Below are 16,514 nucleotides of genomic sequence, written 5' to 3' on the forward strand. Positions count from 1 at the left end.
CACCCCTATGTTTACAGCAGCACAATTCACCATAGCTAAGATTTGGAAACAGCCTAAGTGCCCATCAGCAGATGAGTGGATTAAAAACCTCTGGTACATCTACACAATGGAATACTACGCTGCGGTAAAAAAGAAGGAGTTCTTACCATTTGCAACAACATGGATGGAGATGGAGAGCGTTATGCTAAGTGAAATAAGCCAGGCAGAGAAAGATAAGTATCACATGACCTCACTCACTTGTGGAATATAATGAACAACATAAATTGATGAACAAAAATAGATCCAGAGACAGAGAAACATCAATCAGAACGTCAAACCTCAGGGAAGGTAGGGGAGGGTGTGGGTAAAGGGGAGAGATCAACCAAAGGACTTATATGCATGCATGTAAGCCTAATCAATGGACACAGACAACAGGGGGGGTGGGGGCATGAATGGGAGGTGGGGGGGTTAATGGGGGAATAAGGACACATCTGTAATACCTTAATCAATAAAGAAATTTTAAAAAAATGAAAATAAAAAAATACAGCTGGAAACTGACGTGGAACCTCATTCTCAAATGATGCAGTTTGGGTACAACACTGTGGAATTAATTTCAAGAGGCTTTGTGTTTCATAGTTACCTTCCAAATTCAATAATTTAACACTCTACACGTGAATTCATTGACAGTTGGGGTATCTGTTATAATCTGGGCAATCACTTTATTTAATCTGTTTAATATTTATAAGAAACCCCTATGGCCAACCAAGTATGTTTTCCAACCTCATGTTTCTAGAAATTATATTAGCAGCTTCTAATCCTGATTTTCAAGATACAAAAAAATTAGGCAGTAAAAAGAATGAATAAAAATGATCAAAATAATCAGTAAAAAATGAATGGGAGTGGAATTAGTCTACTGGACATTTTGTTTGTTCAAAAGCAAATTTTCAATCAGTTAGGAACTCAACTGAGATTGAGGAACACGGTAGCTCTCTCTACAGATACCAGTTTATTTGGCACCAATTGAAACCGCCAGACCAATTTTGTGGAAATGGTGGAATACGATCCCAAACCCCAGCAATGGTTCAGAAAATAGGTTTCTTGCTTTTCACCTAGTTCACTAGGTCATAGAGCTTATTCCCATATTAGTCCTATTTCTTATTGCTGCTGAAAAAAAATACTTTAACCTAAAGAACTGAAAAAACTGTTTCCAGATTATTAAAACAAAAATTAGACTAGACAAAGAGAAAAATCCTATTCTATAAAAGAAAATTCTCTTTTCTGAGTCACAGGAAGCAGTGCCTTTCACCCACCCATTACTTCTCTATTCCTTGCTAGAAAGCCCAAATAAAATCATTAGACTGTATGGTGGCCCACTATTCAGTTCTTCTTTGACCATTTTATTTTCCTTGTGATCTGTATTCCTTATGAACTAAGTTATGTGTCATTTCTCCTAAGAGTCCCATCTAAAAAAATTGAGCTTATGATCTCATAATAAATATCAATAAATGTTTGATGACTGAAATTGTGGTTAAGTTAAATTCACTTTTTATTATAACATTTTTACAATGAGAATTACCATTTTTAAAGAGCCAACTCCCTGATTCCATTTAAAATATGGATTTAACTTATTCATAAACATGCTTATCACATTTTTTTCAGAAATATTACAGGGAGTAAAATATTTATTTTATATTAAACAAAATAGCTAAAGCAAAAACGATTGCAAAAAGGATATATACTCATGTCATGCCATTCAAATACTAGAAATCCTCTATGGCTCCCACTGCCTCCTGAACAAAGTCCAAGTTACTTTAGGGACTTCTGTGGTCTGCTCCCAATCTCTTCCATTCCTCCAATTTTAGACACCCTACTCTCCCCCCAAGAGGGAGCTGTGACCTGTTTCTTTCATTCTGTGGTTCCCTCAACTTGGAATGCCTTTCACCCCTCCCCTCACCCTATGTCTTCACAACCCTCATCTCTGCTGTCCTCCAAGCTGGGTTTAAATGACTTTTTGAAATTCTTCCTGAAGTATTTTCTCCTCCCTCTGGATCCCACATCATTTTGTCTTATATTCATCTCTTCTGTTCTTGTATGATCAGTATTTATATAGGATGACTTCTGTTTCCCCACCTGATGCGAAACCCCTTGAGGATCAGATCTGTATCTAATTCATCTCTAACCATCCCTGTTGTGCCTCACTAAGGAGCCGGGCAGTGACAAAGAGTTATCACTCCACACACTAACAGTCCACCTTCCACTTCAGTTCTCAAAGAGGGCAATTTTATTTTCCTGAAGAGCAGAGCATAGGTGTATTTAAATGTTTCTTTATTATTTGTTATTCACGTGGTACTTTCTATATTATCACAGTCCCTTCTCAAGATAGGCCTTTAAGAAGTAGCATCAGTTGTAATTACCCAATTATACAAATGAGCAAAAATTCTGAGCCTTTTTAATGCCATGGAGGATTAGAATCAAGTTTTACTGGGTCCAAATGCAATGCTTCTCCATTCTCATTCACTGTGTTTGAATCTTAATGACAGATATCTAAACACTTGAACTGCTTTTGTTTCTGTGCTCATAGTAATCTATTTTTTGTGAGGACATTTTGTAGAACATAGGCAATATCCCAAGTTGGTAGTTTACTTTTCCAACAAGCATTAGTGTAGCATGTATACAGCCCTACAGTAGCAGTGTTTCTTTCAGAGCAAGGGGAAAATTAAGCATGAAGAAGAATCTATGGGACATAGACAATCTAATCCCTGAGTTCTAGGGACACACAATCAAATGCAAGTGCACTGGACTTGGAGTTCATTGTAGCTACCCTTAAAAGATGGTTGTTTGATAAAGAGACATAATGACCTAAAACCCACCTTTTTATTTAAGAGGAAAATGTGCCTCCAGAGGACATAGAAAAGGTTGCAAATCATGTACTTGACATCCACCTGCCAATAACATCACAAAATATAACCCATGAACTTGACAACATACAGAAACTTATGCAACTCTGTGAGGACTACAGGACAGATGAGGACAAGCTAAATAAAGCAGCAGATAGAGCCCAGAAGATTTTGGTGAAGGCAAAAGCCGCTGAGTAAGTACAGTTTTAATGTTGTCATCTTGCCCTGGCCGGTGGCTCAGTTGGTTGGAGCATCATCCTGTACAACAAAAAAGTTGAGGGTTCATTTCCCAGTCAGGGGTTCGATCCCCGATCCGGGTGCATACGGGAGGCAACCAATCAGATGTTTTTCTCTCTCTCTCAAATCAGTTACATTTTCTCAGGTGAGGATTAAAAAAGGCCTGTTAGAGCAAAAATGCTAGAATATGCCAGTATTTTAAAAGGTGGTAGGTTCACTGATAAATTTTTTCCTTCCTGACTTTTTTTCTTCTTCCTTCTTCTCCTCTCTTCCTCTTCTTCCTCCTCCTCCTTCTTTTTTCACATTGTACTTTCTAACTTTACTATAATGAGCAGTACGTTGAAATCTAAAGAAAAAAGGCTCAATAAAAAAGTATGGGGGTGTGGGGGTGTGTGTGTATGTGTGTGTGTGTGTGTGTGTGTGTGTAGGGTGTTATGAGAAAGGAAGGCTCCTGAACTCCCACTGTAACAATAGGGGGAAAAAAGTATAGACAGGAAGGCTACATCCTGTATGATTCCAACTACGGGACATTCTGGAAAAGGCAAAACTATAGGGACAGTAAAAAAGATCAGTGGTTGCCAAGGGTTGAGGGGAGGGATGAATAGGCAGAGCAGGGGGGAATGTTAGGACAGTGAAAACACTCTGTATAACACTATAATGATGCAGACATGTCCTTATCCATTTGTGCAAATACATAGAATGTACACTAAGAGTGAACTCTAATGTAAACTATGAACTCTGGGTGATTATGATGTGTCAGTGTAGGTTCATCAGTTGTAACAAATGTGCCCTCTGGTGAAGCAGGTTGATAATGGGAGGGGGGATACGTGTGTGTGTGTGTGTGTGTGTGTGTGTGTGTGTGTGTGTGTGTGTGTAGGGGGCGGTAATGGGAAATCTCTACCTTCCTCTCAATTTTGCTGCAAACCTACAACTGCTCCTAAAAGAAAAGTCTTTTTATTTTTTTAAAGGAGAGGATGGGTTGGATGGGGAAGGGGATGTTTTGCAATTGAGCTATTTTTGCTCCGGGCACAATCATTTCTAATTACACCTCTGCCACATTTGTCTGATACTTCACTCACTTGGTACATTCTTCCAAAGGTGTTTGTAAGCCCATAGATCTAAGTAGCTGGTGAATGTTCATTGAGGTGAGCTCATTTCTATAACATCGCCTATCACTTGGAATGCTTGTGATTTTAACCTCTGACTGGGCCCCTGGGCAGCTGGAATGTCAGTGAAGCTTAAATAAACCAGAATAAACAGCCCGAAAATGCAGGCCTTTGGTTCTCTCTTTGCTCTCTGCGGAGCCTCTTGACTCTCTCACCCCCACTCCAATAAAGATTTAGAAACTGTTGCTTAAGTTTGAGTAATTACAGAACTGGAATTGGCGAAGAATAGTTTTTTGTTTGATAGTTTTTTGTTCAAAACTTGGCAGTTATAGCCCCAAACCTCTCTGTTTATGACAAATTAAGAAGAAATAAGAGCTTATATTTGATGTTCATATCTGGTGGAATCTGTTTCTGCACCTGCATATATATGTGTTTTTATTGGCATTCAATATGCCTGTTTCTCAAAATGAAGACTCCAGCCCTTTGCCTTACTTAAGAGTTTACTTTATAAATAATTCAGTAAATTTTTTGGTTGAATCGAATGAATTCTCAAAGTGAAACATATGAATAATTGTATAATTTTTTACATTAGAAAAGCAGCAAGTGTTCTACAGAATCCTGACAAAATGTTGAGTAAGTGGCAACAAGTTGAAATCACTCAAGGACGGGCAAATTCTAACATCATACAGCTGACTGCCGAGATAACAAAAATAAAAAAGAGTGCGCTGCAGGTATTTCTCTATTTTCCTTGAAACTAACCTGAAATAGATTTTGAGTGTGGAAACAGCCCAGGTTTTACAAATGCCAATGTCATGCTTGACTTACCTGTCTGATGGGATTGTAAGGATAAAATAAGATTATGGTCACATTGTGCATTTAATGTTCTACTGAGTTCTCCCAGCATCACTTCATTTTGTTGTTGACCAATCCTGGGGGATAAAGCAGGTGCTACCACCAGCTTATAAATGAGAAAATTAAGGCCACACAGATAATTAAAGTAGATCTGAGGTCAGAGTTTATCCCTTCTGATACCAGGGAGAGTAAGAGACTCTTTATTATTTTTGTTGTTATTTTTCATCTTCACCCAAGGATATGTTTGTTTTTTATTTATTCTTGAGAGAGAAAAAAGAGGGGGGAACCATTGATGTGAGAGGAAAACATTGCCGGTTGCCTCCCATACGTGCACCAACCAGGCATTGAACCCACACCTTTTGGTGTAGGGGACAATGCTCCAACCAACTGAATCAACAGCCAGGGCAGAGACTCTTTAAAGCTCACAACCCAAAGAAATAAAGTGAATTTGTTGCCAGCTGTTTGTAACCAAATGTGCATAAAATCTCATCGGAGTATCCTAAGATTGAAAGAATATCTTACCCAAAAGAAAGGGTTTCATCCAGAGTTCAGAGAGAGCAAGACCGTGGTTTAGCAGCACATGCGATGGATACAGGAGAGGAAGCCTGGCAACTAGAGGACAGGGCAGGACCTAGACCCAGGATGTGTGAAGTCTCTTCCTCCCAGCTCTATCATCTAGCACAAGTGGTCGGCAAACTCATTAGTCAACAGAGCCAAATAGCAACAGTACAACAATTGAAATTTCTTTTGAGAGCCAAATTTTTTAAACTTAGACTTCTTCTAACGCCACTTCTTCAAAATAGACTCGCCCAGGCCATGGTATTTTGTGGAAGAGCCACACTCAAGGGGCCAAAGAGCTTCATGTGGCTCGCGAGCCGCAGTTTGCCGACCTCTGATCTAGCACATCCCCTCCCCAGCAGGTTGCAAGTTCCTCAGTCTCTGTTCTTCAGCTGTGTTTGCTAGCTCTAAACACATGCATCTTGAAAAGAGAAGCAGAAAGCAACAGAACAAGAAGTAGTGCACCAGGAAGTCAAGAGTTGCAGAGGAAGAGGTTGCATACACAGGGAAACAAAAGAATTAAGAATGCCTCCGGGCTTTCCTCCTTCTAGGAATATTCTCTACAACAGGGATTGACAAAATATAGCTCCTGGGCCAATAGGCACACCAACGGCCTCTGTCTCCAACGTCACACTGCTTTATTGGCATCCAGCCACGTGTTGTCTGTGTCTATTTTTGTGCTACAATGGCTCAGAGCTGAATAGTTGCAGAAGAGACCGTGTGGATTAGAAAGTGTAAAATATTCACTATCTGGCCCTTTATTTAAAAAAAAGTTGCAGATACCTGCTCCAGGAAAACTCTGACATGTGCTCAAAGGCACAGGAAGCAGCTTCTAGTTCTAAAAATATGGTGGACCAGTACTCCAATGAACCATCCAGTAGGAAAATCAAAATGTTAAATCAGACTTTTAAAAAAATGTCTTAATATATTTTTATTGTTGATAGTATTACAGATTATTTTCCATTGCCCTCCCTTCCCCCCTCTTCCCAGCCTCCACTAAAAAAAATTTTAATGCACAGCTGACTTAGTTAGAAACAGAGGAAATCCTCAGACACCAAAAATGACTGGAAAACATGAATCCAGAAAGGTAATTAAGCATGAACCTGTTAGCAGAGGGCATCTGCTAACCTCCGGTGTGTTAGCACTGTTAGTTTTAATGGTCACCATACACAACAGACAGAAAATGAAGCCCACGCAAGGAAGGAATAAAACCCCTATAGAAAGCTGAGACCCCAAAAGGCAAAATCCTCAGTGAAATGTTAAACCACACACACACACACACACACACACACACACACACACACACACACACTCTCACACAGAAAGAGAACACAATACAGACACTTGCCTCTTGCTCTGGGTAGAGGAGGAAAGTCCTCACTAAGAATTGCTAACCACAAGCTGGATCTTCTAGGAGTTTGGGGTGAGGACTCACACTATCTGGGTGACCCCAACAACCAAAGCTAAAAATGTCATTGAAAGTGGTCCTGGATTGGTAGTGCCCTCAGATGCCTGACAGAGACAAACAGAAAATCCCCCCCAAAGAAATGCACCTTAAAACCAAACCTCAAGGAATTCCACACCTCTCCCCCCCCAAATATATTGCCTCAAACAAGATAGCAAACAACAAGATCAAAAGGCAACAGACTGTAGTTCTTACCATATTGGGTAGGAACGTTTACTATGTTTAATAAAATAAAAAAAAAGGTATAACCAAAGAATAAGAGACAAGAGATCACAAATAACCAGTTAGATTTGAGAAATTTTTAAATAGGACTTCTTGATATGACAAGTATAGTCATTGAAATAAGAAATAAATATAGTATGTTCAGTATTTTTTGTAAGGGGGTGGGGAATTAGAAGCCACATGCATCAAGCGAAAAGTAAAAATAGAATAAAATGATATATTTGCACAAAGTTAAAAATATGGAACACTGCATATTGTTAGAAATACTGCATAGGCATAGAGTTAAAGGCATCAGGAAGAACATGGAATGATAAATGCTAGATTCTGGTTAGTGGTTGCCTTTGTTGGGGAGGCAATATGATGGGGAGTGGTGCACTGAGGACTTTGGCTCACTGGCCATTTTTTAAAATATATTTTTATTGATTTTAGAGAGGAAGGGAGAGGTAGAGAGAGATAGAAACATCAATGATGAGAGAGAATCATTGATTGTCTGCCTTCTGCACCCCTCCCCCCTTACTGGGGTTCAAGCTCGCAACCCAGACATGTGTCCTTGACCAGAATCAAACCTGAGACCCTTCAGTCCGCAGGCCAATGCTCTATCCACTGAGCAAAACCAGCTAGGGCATCACTGGCCATGCTTTATTCTCACCCTGGCTGGTGGGTGAGTGGATATGTTTCATATTTTCTTTTAGACTCTCATATGTCTGAAATATTTTATCATAACATTTTTCTTTTGTAAATGGAACTGAAAATTCAAAGGAATGCTTTTCTTTCCCTTTACACCTAGCTTATTTTCTGAAGAGTAATTACATCATTTCTTTTTTTGTTTGCTTCTTGTTACATAAAGAAATTTTCTTTTTTTCTGGTCTTTAAATCAACAACAGACTGAAAATAAAGCCCAGGAGACTGAGAAGGAACTGGACTTAGCAAAGCAACAGTCAGCCCTGGAGGATGGACTTTCCCGGCTGCGGGTCAAGTTGCAAAGGAATCAGGAGCAAGCCATCCACGTGGGAGCTCAGGCTGAGTCGGCCCAGCGCCAGGCTGGAGGCCTCGAGGAGGTCGTTAGTCCCACCCCTGCCACCAAGAGCACACAGTGCTTCTCTGAAGGCTGGTCCTTTATCCCCAGATTTTTGTTCCATTTACCGGCATGGCCTGTAGTGCTGGTCCATGCTCAGTGGTGTATGTTTGTGTGGATCCCGATGGGCATGGAGGTGGTGGAGGGCTGTCTCTGGAGAAGGCAGAAGTCCTCTGGCCTAATCCCGTTGGAGTGCTTACTGCTCACCCACTCGTCCCAGGGCTCTTAATGATCTTCTAGTCATATTTGTCCTGAACTTCCAAACTCGCGCAGTTTATGCCACTATATTGTACGTATTTGTCCTTTACTCTGATTAAGTCACATAACATGTAAGGAAAACAAGAAGTGAAAGTCACCTGCCAGAGAATAGATGAAGTTACAAAAATCAGAGTGAGTTAATTAAACAGTTGTGGAAAGTGGCCCACTAATTTAAGGTGCTGAAAGAACCTATCAACTCGTGTTCTTAGCAGGGTATCTTCGCTTGGTAGCATTAATATAGTAGCTTAAACAAAAGAAAAATGCTAAAGTATTTTTACAATTGGTCTGTTATCTTGCTTTTAAGCCCTAATGCTCTGGGTAAAGTTTCCACTGACGGGAGTTGAAAACATTTTCTATGGAACAGAGGTTGACAAAGGGCTTCTTGCCCCCTCCCCTTCCCCCTTCCGTACTCCGTTCCTGGGTCTGGCCTTTATTCACCTATTTAACATCCTAAATTGTCAACCACATAGGCGGACCCCAAAGATTTCCATTCTAGTTCTGAGGGAGATTCATACTAACACTTCTGCTTCCCTACCTGCCTCCCTTTCCACCTCATTTCTGTCCCACCTTTTTGCCAACCAAAGGATGTGTCCTTGCTGCGTCGAGATCTCCCCTGCTGGCTCTGCCCTGCACGGGGCACTGCAGCTGTTTGACATAACTGAGGAGTGGGCCAGGGCAGGACTGGGTCACTCTGTCCTGTGTGTCTCTCACCTTAACGTAGCTCAGGACAGTCGGTCCTTCATAAGCATTTGCCTTCACATGGAGTAATGATTCAGATTTTGTAACAAAGTTTAATTAACTGAAGCTGATTTTTTTTCAACCTGTGGAAATAACAGAGTAATTCAAGTATATTGACTGGATTATGGTTTCCTCTTATTCCTTTTATGAACAGTATCAGGCAAATGCCGTGTATGTGTACATGTTTTATCAATATTTTCTGATGATGGGAGTGTTGCTCTGTTACAGGAGTTTGTTGAGCTGAAAAATCAATACGCTGTTCTTCAACATAAGACCAGCGCAACAGGACTGACAAAGGAAATCTTAGGAAAAGTGAAACGGCTAAAAGATGCAGCAGCAAAACTGGCGGGAGATACAGAGGAAAAGATAAGAAGGATAGCAGGTATCTCCTTTTCCCCAGCTTTATTGAGCTATAGTTGACAAATAGACTTGTATATATTTAAACTGTACAATGTGCCGATTTGCTCTGTGTATACATGGTGAAATTATTACCACAATTAAGTTAATTAACACATCTATCACCTCACATGGTTACCTTTTTCTTTCTGGTAGCTTTGAGAATGCTTAAGGTCTACTCACGTGCACAATACACTGTTATTAACTGTAATCAGCAACATAAGTACATTAGATCCTCAGAACTCACCCATCTTCTAACCGAAAGTTTGTATCCTTTGACCAATATCTCCTCATTTCACCCATCCCCAACCCCTGGCAGCCACCATTCCATTCCATTCTGTTTCTATAAGTTCAACTCCTTTTTCTTTTAATTCTACACATGAATGGAATGAGTGAGATCATACAGTATTTGTCTTTTTGTCTCAGCTGTCACCAACCTTCTGACCTCACGGACCACCAGTGGTCCGCGGACATCGGTTGGCAACCACTGGTCTAGCTTATTTCACTTAGCATAATGTCTCCAGGGTCATCATGTTGTAGCAAATTATATATATATATATATATATATATATATATATATATATATATATATATATATATATATATATAATTTCCTTTGTCCATCCATCCACAGACAGACACTCAGGTTGTTTCCATGCCTTGCCTATTGTGAATAAAGCTGCAATGAACCTGAGGATGCATATATCTCCTCAAGATACAGATTTCGTTTCATTGAATATACACCCAGAAGTGAGATTGCTGGATCATATGGTAGTTCTATCTATTCTTTTCCCCATGCTGTCAATTTGACATTCTCCATCAGGAGGTAGAATTTATACCAATTTCAATGTATCATTGACACAATTTAAACACATATGAGTCCACTGAGGAGAAAGAAGTAGGAAATGGGTTTGTGCTTTGGGAACTTGCAAAGCCAGACCTGGTTTGGGGGCAAAGGATAAATAGACAGGAATTAAGGGAAACAAACAAGGGCCTGGAGGTTCTGGGTGATGGCAGCAGTGAGAAGCTATCAGCGTCCTGTGCCTGAGGAGCAGGGGAGCAGATCAATGAATGCTGTGAAGTAGGCCTGTGGACGCTGGAACAGAAGGGAAGAGGCCATGGTTTTACTTAAAAGGGTACTGCCCTGGTCGCTGTGGCCCAGCGGTTACAGTGTTGGCCCATACACCAAAGGGTCACAGGATTTTCCCAGTTAAAGGCACACACCTGGGTTGCTGGTTTGATCCCTGGCCCTGGTCAGGTCAGGGCAAGTGTGGGAGACAGCCCATCTCTCTCTCTCTCTCTCTCTCTCTCTCTCTCTCTCTCTCTCTTTCTCCCTCCTCCCCATTCCCTCCTTCCCTCTCCCTCCCTTCCTCTCTTCCATTGTCTCTAAAAATCAATGGGGGAAAATACACTGAGTGGCCAGATTATTATGATCTCTGAACACATAATAATCTGGCCACTCAGTGTATATCCTGTATAATAAAAGGCTAATATGCAAATTGTCCCCTCTACCAGGAGTTCAACCAGCAGGCAGGCGGGCCAACCGCCCATGTCCCCTCCCCCTGGTCAGGCTGGCCAGATCCCACCCATGCACGAATTCATGCACCGGGCCTCTGAGTGGCCAGGTTATTATGCGTTCAGAGATCATAATAATCTGGCCACTCAGTATATATTCTAGGATGAGGATAACACATAAAAGGGTGGTTAATTAGCATTCACTCTGTGTTAATCAGAACAAAGAGAGATTTACCTTTGGTCACCTTGAAATACCCTTTTCTTAACCCAGTGGGTCTCAACTGGGGGTGATTATATCCCCTCCTCTGGAGACAAAAATGTCTAAAGACATTTCTGCTTATCACAATTAGGAGGTACAACTAGCATCTAGTGGATGGAGGCCAGGGATGGTGCTAAACATCCTATACATGGGATACCACCCCAACCCCCAACCCCCAACAAACAATTCTTCTGCCCAAAGTATCAATGGCACTAGGATTGAAAAACCCTGTCCGAACCTATGCTGCGCATTCTCCCCCCTCATGCAAATCGCTCTTTTGGAATCAGTGTGATCTAGACTCTAGGGCACCAGGTCACCTAGCAAGGCCAGTAGGTAGCAACCCAGAAGGAATCACATTCTGGACAAGGATTTTGATCAAAATGGAGATCTTGATGCGCACAAAGTGTACACACCTGGAAGGCAAACAATCAGAAAGTTCATTAGGATTTTTGCTTTCCACAACTAATACTGATGATTTTTCTGGGCAATCATCATGTCCTTGACTACTTCTAAGAAATACCAAATGATGAGTGGTTTACTTTTACTTTTGGTTGTATGTATTGTCTCTGAAAGTTTTAAAACAACAATATTTATTTGTAATATAAGTAACTCTCAAAGTTTTAAAATAACCCCAAATCTTCACTTTAAAATGCATATCATCAATATGACATGAAAAAAAGATAAGAAAATGCAACATTAGTGTGGGCCAAAGCAAAGAAAAACACATACCAAACGGTTAACATTAGTTATCTCTGGGAGGAGGAAAGTGAATAGGAAAATGCACTTTTTACATTTATATAATTGTTTTAAAAGTAGTGAGCTTGTGGACACTTTTTTCCATTTTCAGTATTTTTCTAATAATTTTAAAGGAGATACTAGGAAAGATTTAAAAAGACAGACATAATGTTTTTTACTTTATACTCTGTCATACAGGCAATACCATGAATATCAGTTTCTCTTATCCTTGATCCTTCCAAAAGAGCAAAATCATGGAGAGAATATTTTCTGTATTATATTTGATGTCAGGATCCAAATTGTTTCCACTTATCCCTAGACTCTAAAGCCTCCATGGTTCTTGCATTAGGTTGGGAGAGAAGTTTAAGCTGGGGGACTTCTCCTCTGAGAGGTCTAAAACAACACATTCCTATTTTCATGGTAAGACTGTTTTCACAACTCAACAAGACAGGAAAGAGAGACATTGGTTTGGCCACCTTCCCGACTCTGCCACTGGAGAAGGGGCTGAGCCACAAGGGCTGTGCTCTGTTCCCATCTGTTTGGAAGAGATGCTTGTGGGATCCCAGAAAGCAACCCTTACTTACCTTGGCAGGATCAATGTTGAGAGAGTTGAAAATGGGCCCCAGTCTGCAGCCAGGGTCCCTCCATAGAACTTTGTCAGTCAGGGTCCCAGAAAGAAAGAGAAAGCATGCTTGGATATAATTCTGGATCATGTGTTTGTAAACAGAGTTGTCTCAGTTATCTATCCAAGCAGCTGCATTTGGCTGACGGGTCAGCTGGCAGGTCTGCCAAGGGCCAACCTTGGCTGAGAGGCTGGACCTCTCTATGGGGTCTTTCATCCCAGGCTGCTTTGCAGCTCGGTTGTTTGAAGGTTCCATGAGAATAAGCACAGAAGCTGTGAGTCTCTTGAGGTCATGCAACATCATTTCTTCCACTTTCTATTGGTCAAAATAACTTGCAAAGCCGACCTGGTTTGGGAGGAAAGGATAAATAGACTCTTACTTCTTGATGGGAGAAGCTACAGAGAATGTGCAAGAATTTGGTGAAGCAAGTGCTGGGGGTCTTAATCCAGCATCTAGAAGGGGTCAGGAATCTGGAGAAGGCTGTGTGTAAATTAAATAAGAGTCCAGAGACAAAACATAATTTTGGAAGGCATTTTGGGGGGGCAGAGAAGACTTAGCTAAAGGAACTAAATTCTCCTTGTCTCAGGACCCCTTGCTTTTTATTAACACAAATTGTCCTAAGGCAAGGTAGATATACACTTCAAAGGCCAGGGTTTAGTGCACAGAATCCATTGTCAGATTGTAGAATTGCCTACGGCTGTTCAGGTGTTTGGCCAGTAGGAGGCAATAATATGTAGATTGAAATGCCCTTAGCTGTCTGACAGTAAGCAATCAATTTATGCATCCTTTTCAGGTTTGGGGAAATGCCCTCAGCCATTACCAGATGATTCAGCCCTGCTGACATGCTGGAATTGGCTTCCGGCAAACAAGCAAGGGCCTGGGGGTTCTGGGTGATGGCAGCAGTGAGAAGCCATCAGCATCCTGAGCCTGAAGGAGCAGGGGAGCAGGACATGAATGCTGTGAAGTAGGCCTGTGGGCACTGGAACAGAAGGGAAGAGGTCACCCTCGGGAGCAGGAGCTGAGCTGTGAGAACTGACAGAGCCTGCTGCTCACCAGGGAGGAGTGTGCTTGCTCTCCCCACCCTCCCTCCCACCACTTCTCAGAACCCACAGTGGCCAAGTGTGACTGACAGCCAGAGGTCAGGGAGCCAGGTGATGTCATCCATGGAGCCAGCTTTCCAGGACACAGAGCAGGGTGGAGACTGGATCTGGTGGGGCAAATAAAAAGGAGCCAGCACAATCTTGTTAATGAATGTAGTAGAAACATGGGGGGCTTGTCTTTTTTTTAGTAATGCACTTTCAAAGCTGAATCGCCTTTTCAATCCCCAATGACCTATATTTGAAAGTTTCCAGTGACAGAATGTTGACCACCTTTCATAGTAGCTCTGTAGTCTTTGAGCAGCTGTGACTACTAGAAAGTTCTTTATATTCAGACAAAATCCTTAGGGAGCTTTCGCCTGCTGGTTGCATTCTATTTCCTCAGGCTGACCAAAGAAAAAGAAAAAAACAAACAAACAAAAAAAGCCCACACACTTACTCTGCTTTTCCGGCCCTCAAATACTTAAAAATAGCTATGGCACATGTCTTCTTTATATGAAAATTGCCAGTGAACTCCATTTTTGTTCACAGGACAGTTTCAGATTTTTTCATAATCTGGTTCCTTCCTCTAAACAGGCTACATGCTAGTTTGACAGTTACCCCAAACCAACTGAACAGCCAGGTGTGATCTGACCAAATGATGTAGAACATTTACCTTCTTTGAGAAGTTCCACTTCAACCCAAAGCCAGTGTCTTTTCTAACAGCCACCTCACTGTCAACCATAGCTTCTTATACCTCTTCCGTCCACTATTCTGTGGACTCCTTCTTACGGTTTAATATAACTCCCAAATATTTGTTGGTTGAAGAGTGGATAAATGAATGGATGGACGGACAGATGGGAGTGAAGCCAAGAAAGGCATCATGTTGCTTTTACTGTCCAAGGACTTCAATGTTAGCAGGAGAATATGAAGTGAAAATGTCAGTTCTTTTTACTGAAAGATTGGGAAACCCTAAAGTGAAAGATACATGTTAAAAAGAATAGTTAACATAGAAAGAACAGCCCAGTCGGTGTGGCTCAGTGATTGAGCATCAACCTATGAACCAGGAGGTCACAGTTCAATTCCCGGTCAGGACACATGTCCAGGATTCAGCTCGATCCCCAGCAAGGGACATGCAGAAGGCAGCCAATCAATGATTCTCTCTCATCATTGATGTTTCTCTCTCTCTCCCTTTCTCTCTGAAATCAATAAAATATATTTTAAAAGAAAGAAGAAAGAAAGAAAGAAAGAAAGAAAGAAAGAAAGAAAGAGGAAAGAAAGAAGGAAGGAAGGAAGGAAGGAAGGAAGGAAGGAAGGAAGGAAGGAAGGAAGGAAGGAAGGAAAGAAAGAAAGAAAGAAAGAAAGAAAGAAAGAAAGAAAGAAAGAAAGAAAGAAAGAAAGAAAAGAATCTTTGGAAATATAGCACTTCACCAGATCCAATCAATGCTTATCTTCTGTCTCTTCATTTCTAGTCAACTTGAACTAGGTACAGATTCACTTTGATAAATGCCTTTAGGTAGAAAATACTTTTAGACAAATGTATCAGTTTGTCTACTCTGACTCACATGAAAACCTTGAGAAGTCTGGTGAAAATAAGTGTTTCATCTAATGAATCAAAACACCAAACTAAATATATCTTTATGCAATACAGAAATCCCACGTGTTTGGTATCACTTGGGCATCCAGGAGGAATTTATCAAATGGAAATATATAATTCATTTCATTTTCTTTTTTAGATTTAGAAAAGAAGATTCAAGATTTGAATCTAAGTAGACAAAAAAAAGCTGATCAACTGAAACAGTTGGAGGATCAAGTCATTGCCATTAAAAATGAAATTGTTGAGCAAGAAAGTAAATATTCAAGCTGCTAGTGTTAGGCAGAGTCAGTGCCAAAGCCAGGGCCTTTGTTTCTGGTTCCTGAGGAGCAACCTGAGGAGCGGTGCTGGGAAGCACAAATGACCAGCCTCTTCGCCTCGCCTCCGTGCAGGAGCCCTCCTCCTGCGGCAGCTCGGCTCAGCATGCTGGGGAGTGACACTGGGCCCAGGAAACGCCTCTTCGTGTAGCACAGAAGGGAGAAGTGAAGAGGTTGTCTCTGGTTTCAGAAACCTTTCTCTTGCCTTTCCTAACTTAAAAATAGTTATATATGACAAGTACAAATCGAAATAAGATTCTATTTACTAATACTAACTGTTCAAGTGTCCAGGCGAGGGGTAGTAGAGAATGGGGAGTTACTAACCAACAGGCATAAAGTTTCAGTTAAGCCAGATGAATCTGCTGTAAAGTATATGTGTAGCTAACAATAATGTTTGTCCACTTAACAATGTATTGAGAGGTTGGATCTCATATTAAATGCTCTTACCATGCTACAATAAAATAAAAATAAATTTAAACAAATTAAATTAAAATCAATTATATCTTGAATACTAGAATGGAATGAATATGGGTGATATATACTAGTGTTTCTGTATTTTACTTGGATTTGCTTTATCTGTAAAACCATTATTCTATTCTGAATAAAATGCAT

The 16,514-nt window shown here is 40.8% G+C and overlaps 1 protein-coding gene across 1 annotated transcript in view; it reads left to right on the plus strand.

Moving 5' to 3' along the window:
- Nucleotides 1–16,514, plus strand: part of LAMB4 (laminin subunit beta 4) — a gene marked incomplete at its 5' end in the record, with an annotated part of 107,783 nt that extends 91,269 nt beyond the window's left edge. Inside the window, 5 exons of the mRNA XM_080665206.1 lie at nt 2,863–3,070; nt 4,812–4,950; nt 8,201–8,374; nt 9,616–9,769; nt 15,728–16,514. Coding sequence (XP_080521332.1) covers nt 2,863–3,070; nt 4,812–4,950; nt 8,201–8,374; nt 9,616–9,769; nt 15,728–15,861 — 809 coding nt within the window. The 3' untranslated portion in view covers nt 15,862–16,514. The remainder of the gene's footprint in view (nt 1–2,862; nt 3,071–4,811; nt 4,951–8,200; nt 8,375–9,615; nt 9,770–15,727) is intronic.

This window comes from Plecotus auritus, assembly GCF_963455305.1.
Source record: "Plecotus auritus genome assembly, chromosome: 4".
Classification (NCBI taxonomy): Eukaryota; Metazoa; Chordata; class Mammalia; order Chiroptera; family Vespertilionidae; genus Plecotus; species Plecotus auritus.